Source organism: Lithobates pipiens, unplaced genomic scaffold (assembly GCF_037356315.1).
Source record: "Lithobates pipiens isolate NorthernLeopardFrog02 unplaced genomic scaffold, aLitPip1_a1.2 Scaffold_35, whole genome shotgun sequence".
Classification (NCBI taxonomy): domain Eukaryota; kingdom Metazoa; phylum Chordata; class Amphibia; order Anura; family Ranidae; genus Lithobates; species Lithobates pipiens.
Genome location: NW_027507811.1, coordinates 24,109,173 through 24,122,763, shown reverse-complemented (window position 1 = coordinate 24,122,763; position 13,591 = coordinate 24,109,173). Strand labels below are relative to the sequence as shown.

Here is a 13,591-nt window from a genome sequence, read left to right as displayed (position 1 = left end):
ATGGTTTTACCTTGTTAAATGTCTACATGTTTGTATATATTCTTGTTGGCTATTATTAAACTTCTGTATACTTTTTTTTTATTATATTTGATTGATATTTATTATCAAGTACCGAGATAGTCCACAAACTCCAGACAATCTTGTAGGTTTGGATATGCCGGGTACAGTATCAGCAACTGCCTTGCCATTCCTATATCCTCTTGTTTTCAAAAAAATATTGATTCGGATGATGGTACATTTATTTGTTTGTAATTTCATGTTTATCTGAGGCTAAAACTTACCTTATTTCTATTTTACATTTAGAAATATTGAACTGCAGTTTCCACTGCTTTGACCAATCTTCCGGCACTGCCAAATCATGTTCCAGGTTACAGACACCTCAAGAGATATCAACCCTATTACACACCTTTGTGTCATCAGCAAAAAGACATACCTTGCCCAACAAACCTTTAGTTTTCCCACTTGCATATAGATTAAATAGAACAGGACCCAGTACAGAGCCTTGTGGTAACCCACTAGTGACTGGTCTCTCTTCTGAGTGAACCCCATTTACAGCCACACTCTGGTATTCTTTAGCCAACTGCATATCCACTGAACCACCCAATGGGTAAGTCCTAGCTTGTACAACTGTTGTATTAGATCATTATGTGGAACTGTATCACATTCCTTGCTGAAATCAAGATATGCTATGTCCACAGCACCACCCTGGTCCAAAACATTGGTAATATAGTCAAAAAATTCAATCAGATTAGTCTGACATGATCTGCCCTCAGCAGGGCCGCTGATAAGCCAGTACAATTGGCCCTGTTGTACCGGGCCCAGCCAGCAGGGGGGGCCCGGGCAATCTGAGCAGAGAATGATAGAAAAAAATATATATATTTCTCCAGCCAGCACGAGATGAGTCTGACCACCGGAGAGGTGAGGAGCGGCAGGCGCCACTCAGAGGCTGGAGAGGAGGAGGAGAACACTTTCCAGACAGTGAGTAAACTCAAGGCAGGGGTTGACTTCAGTTTAACAGCACCGACGGCAGGTAGCCTGCATGTGTGACTTGCTCACATTCCACTCACATCTCTGCTCATGTCCCTTGTGTCAGTGAGGAGAACAGCACCATGGAAGCCTCTCCTACACTGCTATCTACAGATTTTTGCCTCCCAGCAGGATGTCAAACCAATTGGTCTGCTGCTCTGTCACTCAGAGCTGCACCGCCTCCTCCTGACCTCCAGTCTGTGCAGGAAATACAATGTGCAGCCTGGAGATTTAAATGTCTGCTGAAGCAAGAGTGGTAAGAGCCAGTGGCCTCACTTGTTATAGCTGTACACTCAACCCTGTTTACCATCAATGGTGTACTGTGATGGAACATGTGGGCAGAGGGGTGCACTGAGGGAACACATGTGTAGCGATGACACATATGTACATGAGGGGAAAGCAATGGAACATGTGTACAGTGATAGAACATGTGTGCAGAGGTGTACAATGATAGAACATGTGTGAAGAGGTGTACAGTGATAGAACATGTATGATAAGGTATACAGTGATAGAACATGTATGATAAGGTGTACAGTGATAGAACATGTATGAAGAGGTGTACAGTGATAGAACATGTATGATAAGGTATACAGTGATAGAACATGTATGATAAGGTGTACAGTGATAGAACATGTATGAAGAGGTGTACAGTGATAGAACATGTGTGAAGAGGTGTACAGTGATAGAACATGTATGATAAGGTGTACAGTGATAGAACATGTATGAAGAGGTGTACAATGATAGAACATGTGTAAAGAGGTGTACAGTGATAGAACATGTATGATAAGGTGTACAGTGATAGAACATGTATGAAGAGGTGTACAATGATAGAACATGTGTGAAGAGGTGTACAGTGATAGAACATGTGTGAAGAGGTGTACAGTGACAGAACATGTGTGAAGAGGTGTACAGTGATAGAACATGTATGATAAGGTATACAGTGATAGAACATGTATGAAGAGGTGTACAGTGATAGAACATGTGTGAAGAGGTGTACAGTGATAGAACATACAGTGGTGTGAAAAAGTGTTTGCCCCCTTCCTCATTTCCTGTTCCTTTGCATGTTTGTCACACTTAAGTGTTTCGGAACATCAAACCAATTTAAACAATAGTCAAGGACAACACAAGTAAACACAAAATGCAATTTGTAAATGAAGGTGTTTATTATTAAAGGTGAAAAAAAATCCAAACCATCATGGCCCTGTGTGAAAAAGTGATTGCCCCCCTTGTTAAAACATACTATAACTGTGGTTGTCCACACCTGAGTTCAATTTCTCTAGCCACACCCATGCCTGATTATTGCCACACCTGTTTACAATCAAGGCATCACTTAAATAGGAGCTGCTTGACACAGTAAGGTCCACCAGAAGATCCTTAAAAGCTACACATCATGCCGAGACCCAAAGAAATTCAGGAACAATTGAGAAAGAAAGTAATTGAGATCTATCAGTCTGGAAAGGGTTATAAAGCCATTTCCAAAGCTTTGGGAATCCAGCGAACCACAGTGAGAGCCATTATCCACAAATGGCGAAGACATGGAACAGTGGTGAACCTTCCCAGGAGTGGCCGGCCGCCCAAAATTACCCCAAGAGCGCAGCGACGACTAATCCAAGAGGTCACAAAAGACCCCACAACAATGTCCAAGGAACTGCAGGCCTCACTTGCCTCAGTTAAGGTCAGTGTTCATGCCTCCACCATCAGGAAAAGACTGGGCAAAAATGGCCTGCATGGCAGAGTTCGAAGGAGAAAACCACTGCTGAGCAAAAAGAACATCAAAGCTCGTCTCAATTTCTCCACAACACATCTTGATGATCCCCAAGACTTTTGGGACAACATTCTGTGGACCGATGAGACAAAAGTGGAACTCTTTGGAAGGTGTGTGTCCAAGTGTATCTGGCGTAGAAGGAACACTGCATTTCATAAAAAGAACATTATACCAACAGTAAAATATGGTGGTGGTAGTGTGATGGTCTGGGGCTGTTTTGCTGCTTCAGGACCTGGAAGACTTGCCGTGATAAAAGGAACTATGAATTCTGCTGTCTACCAAGAGATCCTGAAGGAGAATGTCCGACCATCTGTTCGTGTACTCAAGCTGAAACGAACTTGGGTTCTGCAGCAGGACAATGATCCTAAACACACCAGCAAGTCCACCACCGAATGGCTGAAGAAAAACAAAATGAAGACTTTGGAGTGGCCTAGCCAAAGTCCTGACCTGAATCCTATTGAGATGTTGTGGTATGACCTTAAAAAGGCCATTCATGCTCGAAAACCCTCTAATGTAACTGAATTAGGACAATTCTGCAAAGATGAGTGGGCCAAAATTCCTCCAGGACGCTGTAAAAGCCTCATTGCACGTTATCGCAAACGCTTGGTTGCAGTTGTTACTGCTAAGGGTGGCCCAACCAGTTATTAGGTTTAGGGGGCAATCACTTTTTCACACAGGGCCATGATGGTTTGGATTTTTTTTCACCTTTAATAATAAACACCTTCATTTACAAATTGCATTTTGTGTTTACTTGTGTTGTCCTTGACTATTGTTTAAATTGGTTTGATGTTCCGAAACACTTAAGTGTGACAAACATGCAAAGGAACAGGAAATGAGGAAGGGGGCAAACACTTTTTCACACCACTGTATGTGAAGAGGTGTACAGTGATAGAACATATGTGAAGAGGTGTACAGTGATAGAACATATGTGAAGAGGTGTACAGTGATAGAACATATGTGAAGAGGTGTACAGTGACAGAAGATGTGTGCAGAGGTGTACAGTGATAGAACATGTATGATAAGGTATACAGTGATAGAACATGTGTGCAGAGGTGTACAGTGACAGCACATGTGTGAATAGGTGTACAGTGATAGAACATGTATGAAGAGGTGTACAGTGATAGAACATGTGTGCAGAGGTGTACAGTGATAGAACATGTGTGAAGAGGTGTACAGTGATAGAACATGTGTGAAGAGGTGTACAGTGATAGAACATGTGTGAAGAGGTGTACAGTGATAGAACATATGTGAAGAGGTGTACAGTGATAGAACATGTGTGAAGAGGTGTACACTGATAGAACATGTGTGCAGAGGTGTACAGTGACAGCACATGTGTGAATAGGTGTACAGTGATAGAACATGTATGAAGAGGTGTACTGTACTTCATATAATGGGGGGCCCCCTGTGTGTCCTGCAAACAGTGTACTCATAATGGGCGACCCCCTGTCATGTCATGTGGATGGGGGAGATTTAACTCCTTATATTGAGACCCCTGTGTGTCCTAACTCACTGGGAAGCAGCCAGGGCTGGGGCTGAAGGAGGGACCAGGGGCAGGACCAGGGGTGGGGCTGAAGGAGGGACCAGGGGTGGGGCTAAAGGGGGCCCCGTCAGGTGGGCTGTAGGGGGCCCAATGATTTCTATCAGCGGCCCTGGCCCTCAGTAAAGCCGAGCTGTTTTGGGTCCAGCAAGTTGTGCATTTTTAGGTGATCAATGATCCTTCTTTTCAGGAGTGAACACATTAACTTGATTACAATACTACAATTGATGTTATCAAGTTAATGTAATTACTCCTGAAAAGAAGGATCATTGATCACCTAAAAATACACAACTTGCCCAACAATCTGACATGATCTACCCTCAGTAAATATATAATAAAAAGTACGTAACCTGTTTGAACCCCAATGCAACATAAGCATGCCTCCATCCCTGTATTAATAAAAAGAAATTAAGAAAATGGATTGTGGGACTTTAAAGCGGGGTTCCACCCTAAAGTGGAACTTCCGCTGATCGGAACCCTCCCCCCCTCCGGTGTCACAATTGGCACCTTTCAGGGGGGAGGGGGGTGGAGATACCTGTCAAAATTTTACACCCACTTCCAGGGCATAGACTCCCGTGGGACTCTACGCCATTTCCTGTCCTGCCGCACTGTCTGCTGGGACACATACGGGTCTCAGAGACAGTGCGGACAATTCCTATTGCGCTGCGCGACTCGCGCATGCGCAGTAGGGAACCGTGAAGTGAAGCCGATTCACTTCACTTCCTGATTCCCTCACCTAGAATGGTGGCAGCAGCAGCCGAGAGCCGAGCGATCGATCGGCCTCGGCTGCCGGCATCGCTGGAACCCGGGACAGGTGAGTGTCCATTTATTAAAAGTCAGCAGCTGTAGTATTTATAGCTGCTGGCTTTTAATATTTTTTTGTAGGTGGAATCCCTCTTTAAATGAGGCATCTTTTTCAAACACATATCCATGCCTCATTTAAAGTCCCACAATCCATTTTCTTCATTTCTTTTTACTGCCCTCAGTAAAGCCGTTCTGTTGTGAACTTGTAAGAGCTGGCATCTTCCTGATGATGTCATGTAAGGGACCAATCAGGAAACAAAATAGAAGTGGAGGCGCCTAGAGGCGATTCAGTTTGCATTGTGTGCTATATAACTATTTCATTCATTCATTCATTCATTCATCTCAGAAGGACAACACTGAATCCGCTAGGCGGGTGAGTATCTTAACTGGGCAGGACCCACAACTATGTAAGCAGGTGTTAAAAAAAAATGTGGAGGGGGGAGATCCACTATCACAAGGGAGCTAATAGCCCCATACATGACAGCATGTTACAGGTGACAGTTTTTTTTTAGTTTTGTTTTTTTCAAGAGAAGACATCAGGGGCACGTTTCTGACCTTGTAAGCCCTTGTACACACGGTCGGAGATTCCGACAACCAAATCCGTCGGATTTTGTCTGACAGATTTTGTCCGAAACTGTTGCATACACACGGTCGGACAAAGTTGTTGGAAAATCCGACGTGATGACGTTATTTTGTTACGACGGGACTACGTTCACGTTAGTAGCCAATAGCTTTGGTGTAGGAATTTGATCTGAGCATGCGTGGAACTTTGTCCGATCGGAATTCTGTACACATGATCGGAGTATGTCCGATCGGAGCATTTTGTCGGAAAATTTTACCAACAAGTTGGAAAACTTGGGAAAAAAAACTCGGATACTCGACGGAAACAGTCCGATGTAGACCACACACAGTCGGAATATCCGACAAAACGGTCCGATCGGACACATTCCGTCGGAATCTCCGACCGTGTGTACAAGGGCTTAGAGTGGCTCTACCACCCAAATCACATCTACAACAGAGTTGGGAAAAAATGGACATAATCAGCCTGGAGAGTGGCTACATCTGTGAGAGAGAGAGACATCAATGAACAATCACAGTAGCCCAAATAAAAAGCATATTATCTCCAGAGGAAAAGAAGGCAGAAATTGCCATAAAGGTTGATGACATGTTTGTAAAATATGTAGCTGTCAAGCACATAATGATGTGGAGGTAGGTGAGAAGAACCAGTGAGAGCTGCAGTGCCCGAAGGAGATCAATATTTGTGCAATGCCCCGTACACAGGAGCGGAATTTCCGTCCGAAAAATCTTGGATGGTTTTTCGCTCAAGCTTGGCTTGCATACACACGGTCACACAAACGTTCTCTGAACTTTGGACCGCCAAGAATGCGGTGGCGTACAACACTACGATGAGCCGAGAAAATTAAGTTCAATGCTTCCGAACATGCGTCAAATTGTTTCCGAGCATGCGTTGGAATTATGCGTGTCGGAATTGCATACAGACTAGCGCATTTTCAGATAAGAACTTTTTCTGACCGAAAAATAGAGAACCTGCTCTCAATCTTTTGCTGGCGGGAATTCCACCAGCAGAAGTCTGATGGAGCATACACACGGTCGCATTTTCCGACCAAAAGCTCTCATCGGTCTTTTGCTGGCCAAATTTCCGATCGTGTGTATGGGGCATAAGTGTCTCTTTCCTAGCAGATTTCAGAGATAAATTTCTAGCATGTAGCACTGCTCTTCTTTTTCAGGCAAAGATGATTGGCACTGTCCTGGTCTGGTATCTGGTTCGGGAGCCAGTGGCTGTAGCAGCTGGAAATATACAAGCAGTTCCCCCTAGCAGATGACACAGGCTCACCTGAGGTGCGGGGTCTAAGCACTAGCTGGTCTTCACAAGAGCTCCTGATGGTGGAGGTGAGTTTCGCCGTGTGCTAATGCCATGTCGTGGCCCTCTTAATTGCCCATTGTGGAAATAGCAAGCGGAGTCAGGTAATGAATGAAACAGATAAGGAACAGGAAGAAGCGTAGTTGATGACCAAGTCAAAGAGTCGTACCTCCCAACATTTTTAGATGGGAATGAGGGACACCTACTAGCAAACTTATGTAGGCATAGGACACGCCCCCTGCCACATCCTCTTAAAGGAGAAATTAACATAAAACAAAAGGTTAATTAAATTCACAAGAGCTTTTTTTTTACCACTACTGTTGCTTTATATTGGCTTTTAAAATTTACAAATGCACCAATTTAGAATTTCGATGAAAGGTTTAGCACTGGGAAACACTTTTGGAAAGATAAAAAGTGCATTGTATATACAATTATATAGATCAGACCGAAACGAGGGACAGAGGGACATTGCAAACTAATCGGGAACTGTTGGGAGCTATGGGTCAGTATGGATCTGGCAAATAGGAAGTACAGAGACATTGCCTAAACCAGGAAGTTCATGGGAGGAGCAAAGAGTTCAAGGTTCACCAAAAACAAGATACAAGGCAAGGTTGTCCAAGGGACCATGCAGGGAGCTGCCAAGCATCTCATTATTGTTGTGGCACAACAAGACACCACAGAGGTCCCAGGTTCAAATCCAGACCCTGACCAGCATTTTTATTTTTAATGACAGAATCATTATAATATAAACAATGATACCGTTCTTACAACAGTTCCTGCAGAATACAGTCTGGGTGTCCAAGACCTTCACATAGAGATTTTATTCCAGAATCACTCAGATGATTCAAAGTCAGGTCTAGTTTGATGAGAGACTGGTTTGTGGTAATAACGGACCGAATGTCTTCACAACGATATGATGTCAGGCCACAAGACTCCAGTCTGCGGAAAGATGGTAAAAAGCACATAAAATGTTGTTGGGATAATATTTTGTGAAAACTTTTCTTGGCATCTGCAGCATGCATGTCCAAAACCAGCACTAAAGTTTATTCCAGAGACCTGCAGATTATGACATATCATTTATAGTATAATTCTCACCTCTTCTAGAGCAGGTTTCCTGAAATCCTAGTGTTCCTCCAGAGGTTGCTAGGGGTTTATTTATTATTACAGGTCCTCATATGGCAAGGTCAATTTATGCAGCGCTTTACATTTTTATTATACATTCACATCAGTCAGGCTTACCTATAGGTACTGTAAATATTTCCTCATCATGTACCATCATGTACCATTTAGGAGATATCTAACGTATATGCAGCCTGTGACGTCACCGGAGCATGCGCTCTGAAGAAAAGGCCTCCCGGGCCATTCTTTCAGAAACCTTTGCCGTAACCGGCAGCTCCCACATGTGACATCGTCATGGCTCCGGCCACTCACACAGCCGGAGTCCGCCAACCCGGAAGGAAGACCAGGTGAAGATGGAACCCTTGTCAGCGGTGACAGTGCACCGCTGGAAGGCTTCATTCTTAGGTAAGTTTCACATAATATGCTAATATATGATACATTGGTTGCAAAAAAAAAAAGCAGATCGGTTTACCACCCCCAAATTTACTTGTGAGCGAGCGTGCAATGCAACATGGCAGTATGGCAATTTCGATGTGATGTGGCGACACTGTGCCCGGTGGTCTTTGACTTCTACCATGTTGTTCGGGTAGATCTCCACTTATTTAAAGTTGCCTACCCCTGGTCTATAGTATAATTCTCACCTCAACTCCTGTAAGGTACAACCTGGATGTTTGAGTCCGTCACACAGAAGCTTTATTCCAGCATTACCCAAGGTATTTCCTTTTAACAGAAGCTTTTTCAGAGTTCGATTGGTAATAAGAACGGAGCGAAGATCATCACAGCAGGACAATGTTAGGCCACAGTACATCAACCTCCGGAATGAAGAAAATGATTTGTGTTTACAATCACATGTTCTAACCTCTGAGATCCACATAAGAAAAATGCATTTTCCAAAAATATATGTGATGTGACCTAGGTTTACTTAAAAAGAGCAAACAAACTAGAAACACCTATAAATTAAGAAAGCAAATAGGTATCCATTAGAACTAGGGATGCACCGATACCAGTATTGGTATCGGTGCCGATAGCAAGCATTTGGGCGAGTATCTGTACTGGTTCAAATTCTCCTGATACTGAAACCGATACTTTGCAATTTGCTTCAATACAAAATGAATAGGCACAAATCACACTGCTAAGAATTACATGCTATTTGAACAGGAATGCAATGTGATTCCTGTCTGAATTGCATGGGATTTCCCCACTGCTCGTGTGTGTGTGTGTATAGAAAGGGAAAAGCGCCATCTTGTGGGCAGTTTTTTTTTTTATGTTAGAACTCACAGTTCATATCTGGCCAAATGCAATATCTACATAGGTGTCCCGGTCCTGCCCATGATAGCAAATCAAGGCCAATCAATATGCTTACAGGGCTGGAGGAGATGTAGCAGCGGGCTGCCCACAAGCTGAAATCACTTCCGCCCTCTACCCACGGGGGCCCGTAACTTCTCTTCCAGCCCTGTGAGCACCTCCAGCGGCTGTAATTTGCTATCATTGGCGGGACATGGACACCCATGTAGATTTAGCATTTGGCCATATATGTACTGTAAAGTCTAACACTTTTAATAAACTGCCCACTAGATGGCGCTTTTCCTTTTCACTATACACACAATGGGAGTAGGGGAACATAACATCTCCAGCACCCTGGCACAGGTGAAGTTCATGAGTTGAAACTATATAATTTTGACCACCAAACCACAGTGCCAGCAACAAGTTAAAACAAGGATGGGGCTCCCAACAACTTTATGACAAGATATAGTTTTACTTCTTACCGCAACTCTTGCAGGGCACATTTAGGATGTTGGAGCCCCTGGCACAGATGTTTTACTCCAGAATCCTGCAGGTCATTTGATGATAAGTCAATGGATTTCAAAGATCGGCTTGCAGTAATAATGTTGGCGAGATCTTCACAGTAGGTTGGGAGGAAATGACACGCCTCAAATCTGAAGAGGAATGAATCAGCTTTCTTAGACATCAGTAAAATTTACAGATATTCCTAACAATAATAGCAAATCATATGGGGAAAAGCATAGAGGAATGTAAACAGAAAAAGGATTGAGGCCTGGTTCACACCTATGTATTATTTTAGTCCATTTTAGTGCAACTTGCATTTTTGCATTCACATGGGGGGGGCGGCATCTGGGGGCCACCTTGTTAAAGTGGGCTTTCAGATTCCGATAAGCTCCCTGCCCGCAGACGCCCACAAACACCAGCCAGGGTTGTGGGGAGAAGGCTCTTGTCCCCATCAACATGGGGACAAGGTGCTTTTTGGGGGGCCCCTACCCCAAAGCATCCCCCCATGTTGAGGGCATGTGGCCTGGTATGTGTCACTTGTACCCCCCCTTTCGTAGACTGCTAGGCTCCATGCTCGGATAAGGGTCTGGTATGGATTTTGGGGGGAAACACTGACACAATTTTTTAATTACATTTTGGCATGGGGTTCCCCTCAAAATCCATACCAGACCTGAGGGCCTATTATGGATTTGGGGGGGGGGGGTCCCACGCTGTTTTTTTTTTGGCATAGAGTTCCCTTTTAAAATCCATATTAACATACGATTATTTTTTAATGCTGGTGTTCTGTCAAAACAGCCAACTCATCAAAATCTGCAACCACGTCACTTCTTTTGACTCTCCAGCAGTAGTAATTGGAGATTTCAACGAGTTGGCTGTTTTGACAGAACAGCGGCTAAGTAGGAAAAAAGTTGTCACTGCCTTGGAGGCGGCCATGTTGTTGGTTACTAGCTGGTAGACTAGCAATGTCTACTCATTGTATCATGCATTGTAATGCCCTGTACACACAATAGGATTTTCCGACAACAAATGTTGGATGTGAACTTGTTGTGGGAAAGTCCGATCGTGTGTATGCTCCATAGAACATTTGTTGTTGGTATTTCCACCAACAAATGTTTGAGAGCAGGTTCTCGAATTTTCCGACAACTAAAAATTCTGAGCGTGTGTACACAATTCTGACGCACAAAAGTCCACGCATGTTATGAATCAAGCAGAAGAGCCGCACTGGCTTGAACTTCATTTTTTTCGGGTCGTCGTAAGCGCTGTACATCACCACGTTCTTGACGTTTGGAATTTCTGACAACAATTGTATGACCATGTGTATGCAAGACAAGTTTGAGCCAACATCCTTCGGAAAAAAATCCACGGTTTTGTTGTCAGAAAACCCTATTGTGTGTAGGGCTGCAACTAACGATTCTTTTTATAATCGATTAGTTGGCCGATTATTGTTTCGATTAATCGATTAATCGGTTAATAACCTTAAAAAAAAAAAGTGTGTCAAATTGACGTTCATTTTCAACCACAGTGACAGGAAAATTTGGAAATCATAGAAAACTTCTTAGTCAAAAGGAATTCTCAGACGGTGTTTGTGGTTTTCGTTCAGAAATTACATTCATTTTAAAAACAGAATGTAAAAAACAAGTGAAAATTTCAAACAAAATTCTTTCATTCAGCGAATGTACAAAGATTTTTCGTCTGAATATTCTCATCTGAAAATTGATCGGTGTGGCCAGCATAAGGCTCGGTATACACCTATGCAGTTTTCTTTTGATCTGTTTCTGCCGTGCTTTTTGCAGTACGTTTTGATTTTTGCGCATGTGATTTTAATGCAATTCGCATTTTTGCATTTTTTTGGGCAGATTAAAAAACACAAATTGCTGCAAAAACGCATTACATGCTTTTTCTGCAGCTTCTCCATTGAAGTATGTTGAACCAATAAAGCACCATTTTGCGTTGAAAGACTCTGACCCTTTCAGATGTGAACGTGTCTCATAGGAAACCATGTAAATGAACTGTAGTGCATTTCTGCAAAAAGCACCAATAAACACATAGCTGTGAACCAGGTCTAAGACGTTTAGTAACATAATGGGGTTAAAAAAATGAAAATGAGCCCTTTATAGTAGAAAAAAGCAGATAATCACTACTGTAAGGGTTTATTTTTTTACTGTAGAACAGTGAAAGACAAGTAATATTTTTACAGTAGCCATTATTTGCTCTTTTTGTACTATCAAGAGCTCATTAGTTTTTTTTAACACCATTATTTTACTGGCCGATTAATCGATTATGAAAATAGTAATCGATTAATTTCATAATCGATTAGTTGTCGATTAATCGATTAGTTGTTTCAGTCCTAATTGTGTGTACAGGGCATAAGAGTCACCAGAAGTGCCGTAATTGGAGATTTTGACAGGTTGGAGTTTTCGACAGAACGCCGGCATTGTTTTATCTACATTCAGCTGTCAGCAGGGAATCCTGCTGACAGCTGATGAGTCATCGGGTGTTAAGACGCGGTGGACGCTCGCTCCTTAACAAACAAACCCATCAAAAAGCACATTTTCAAAATGCACTGCAAAATGCGTGGGCAACTGCATCAAACGCATAGATGTGAACCTAGCCTGAAGGTCACAAAAAAAAAAGAAAGAGAAATGCGCAGCAAAACAAACTGAATGGTTTAAGTTCGATTAACATATGTGTGTTGTGGGGACGTGTGAAAAACAAGTGTCACACACAATATGCACTGGCATTAATTTGTAATGGCATCCAAAATGTGGAAAAATGCTCGACAAATGCAGTAACACACACCAACCAGGGAAAAAAGTTCAATGAAATCCATGGGCTGCCCTATGCGTGTCTCGTGAAAAAAAAAAACATGTTTCAAAAAAGCTAGGTGTGAATAGGGCCTAAGTGTAGATAAAAACAGTTATATAGTCAGTTTTTACAAAGAGTGATGGGTTATAACATCAATATAGATATTTGTATAATTCACATCTTAGCTCCTGAATGTCTAAGCCCTTGTACACACAGTCAGAGATTCCGACAAAATGCTCCGATCGGACATACTCTGATCATGTGTAGAGAATTCCGATCGGACAAAGTGCCACGCATGCTCAGATCAAATTCCTACACCAAAGCTATTGGCTACTAGCGTGAACGTAGTCCCGTCATAACAAAATAACGTCATCACGACGGATTTTCAGACAATTTTGTCCGACCGTGTGTATACAACAGTTATGGACAAAATCCGTCGGACAAAATACGACGGATTTGGTTGTCGGAATCTCAGACCGTGTGTACAAGGGCTAAGATCCTCATGTGGGTACTTCCAATCAGTATAAGCCTCACCTCAGATCCTCTACGGTACAACCTGGATGTCTAAGTCCCTCACACAGAACTTTTAATCCAAAGTCATCCAGTGTGTTCTTGGACAGATCCAGCATGGTCAGAGTTCGGTTTGTAGTAATAAAAGAGCAGAGGTCAGCGCAACAGTTTGATGTCAAACCACAGTCCTGCAGGCTAAAGACATATGAAGAATTTTATATTGTCATAACTTCTCTCTAGTAAAAAGAAAGTTAACAAACATCTTACAATTTTTTTGTTGGATTCAATTGCAAACTTTGATTAATAAAACACATTGAACGTAAAGTTAAAAACATCTAATAAACTTTATGATGAT

At 42.6% G+C, this 13,591-nt stretch overlaps 2 protein-coding genes across 4 annotated transcripts in view; both read right to left on the bottom strand.

Annotated features, from left to right (window-relative positions):
• The window catches only part of LOC143956162 (uncharacterized), a 713,750-nt gene that overhangs the window by 559,639 nt on the left and 140,520 nt on the right, over nt 1–13,591 (bottom strand). The window lies entirely within an intron of this gene.
• The window catches only part of LOC143956177 (NACHT, LRR and PYD domains-containing protein 3-like), a 39,230-nt gene that overhangs the window by 4,042 nt on the left and 21,597 nt on the right, over nt 1–13,591 (bottom strand). For 2 of the 3 annotated variants that reach the window (XM_077466329.1, XM_077466330.1), the window contains exons 8-11: nt 13,261–13,431; nt 9,900–10,070; nt 8,775–8,945; nt 7,783–7,953 (exon numbers count right to left, since the gene is read on the bottom strand). In XM_077466329.1, the coding sequence (XP_077322455.1) occupies nt 7,783–7,953; nt 8,775–8,945; nt 9,900–10,070; nt 13,261–13,431 (684 nt within the window). Of the gene's footprint in view, nt 1–7,773; nt 7,954–8,774; nt 8,946–9,899; nt 10,071–13,260; nt 13,432–13,591 lie in introns of all 3 variants that reach the window. The other variant, XR_013269860.1, reaches the window with a different exon arrangement.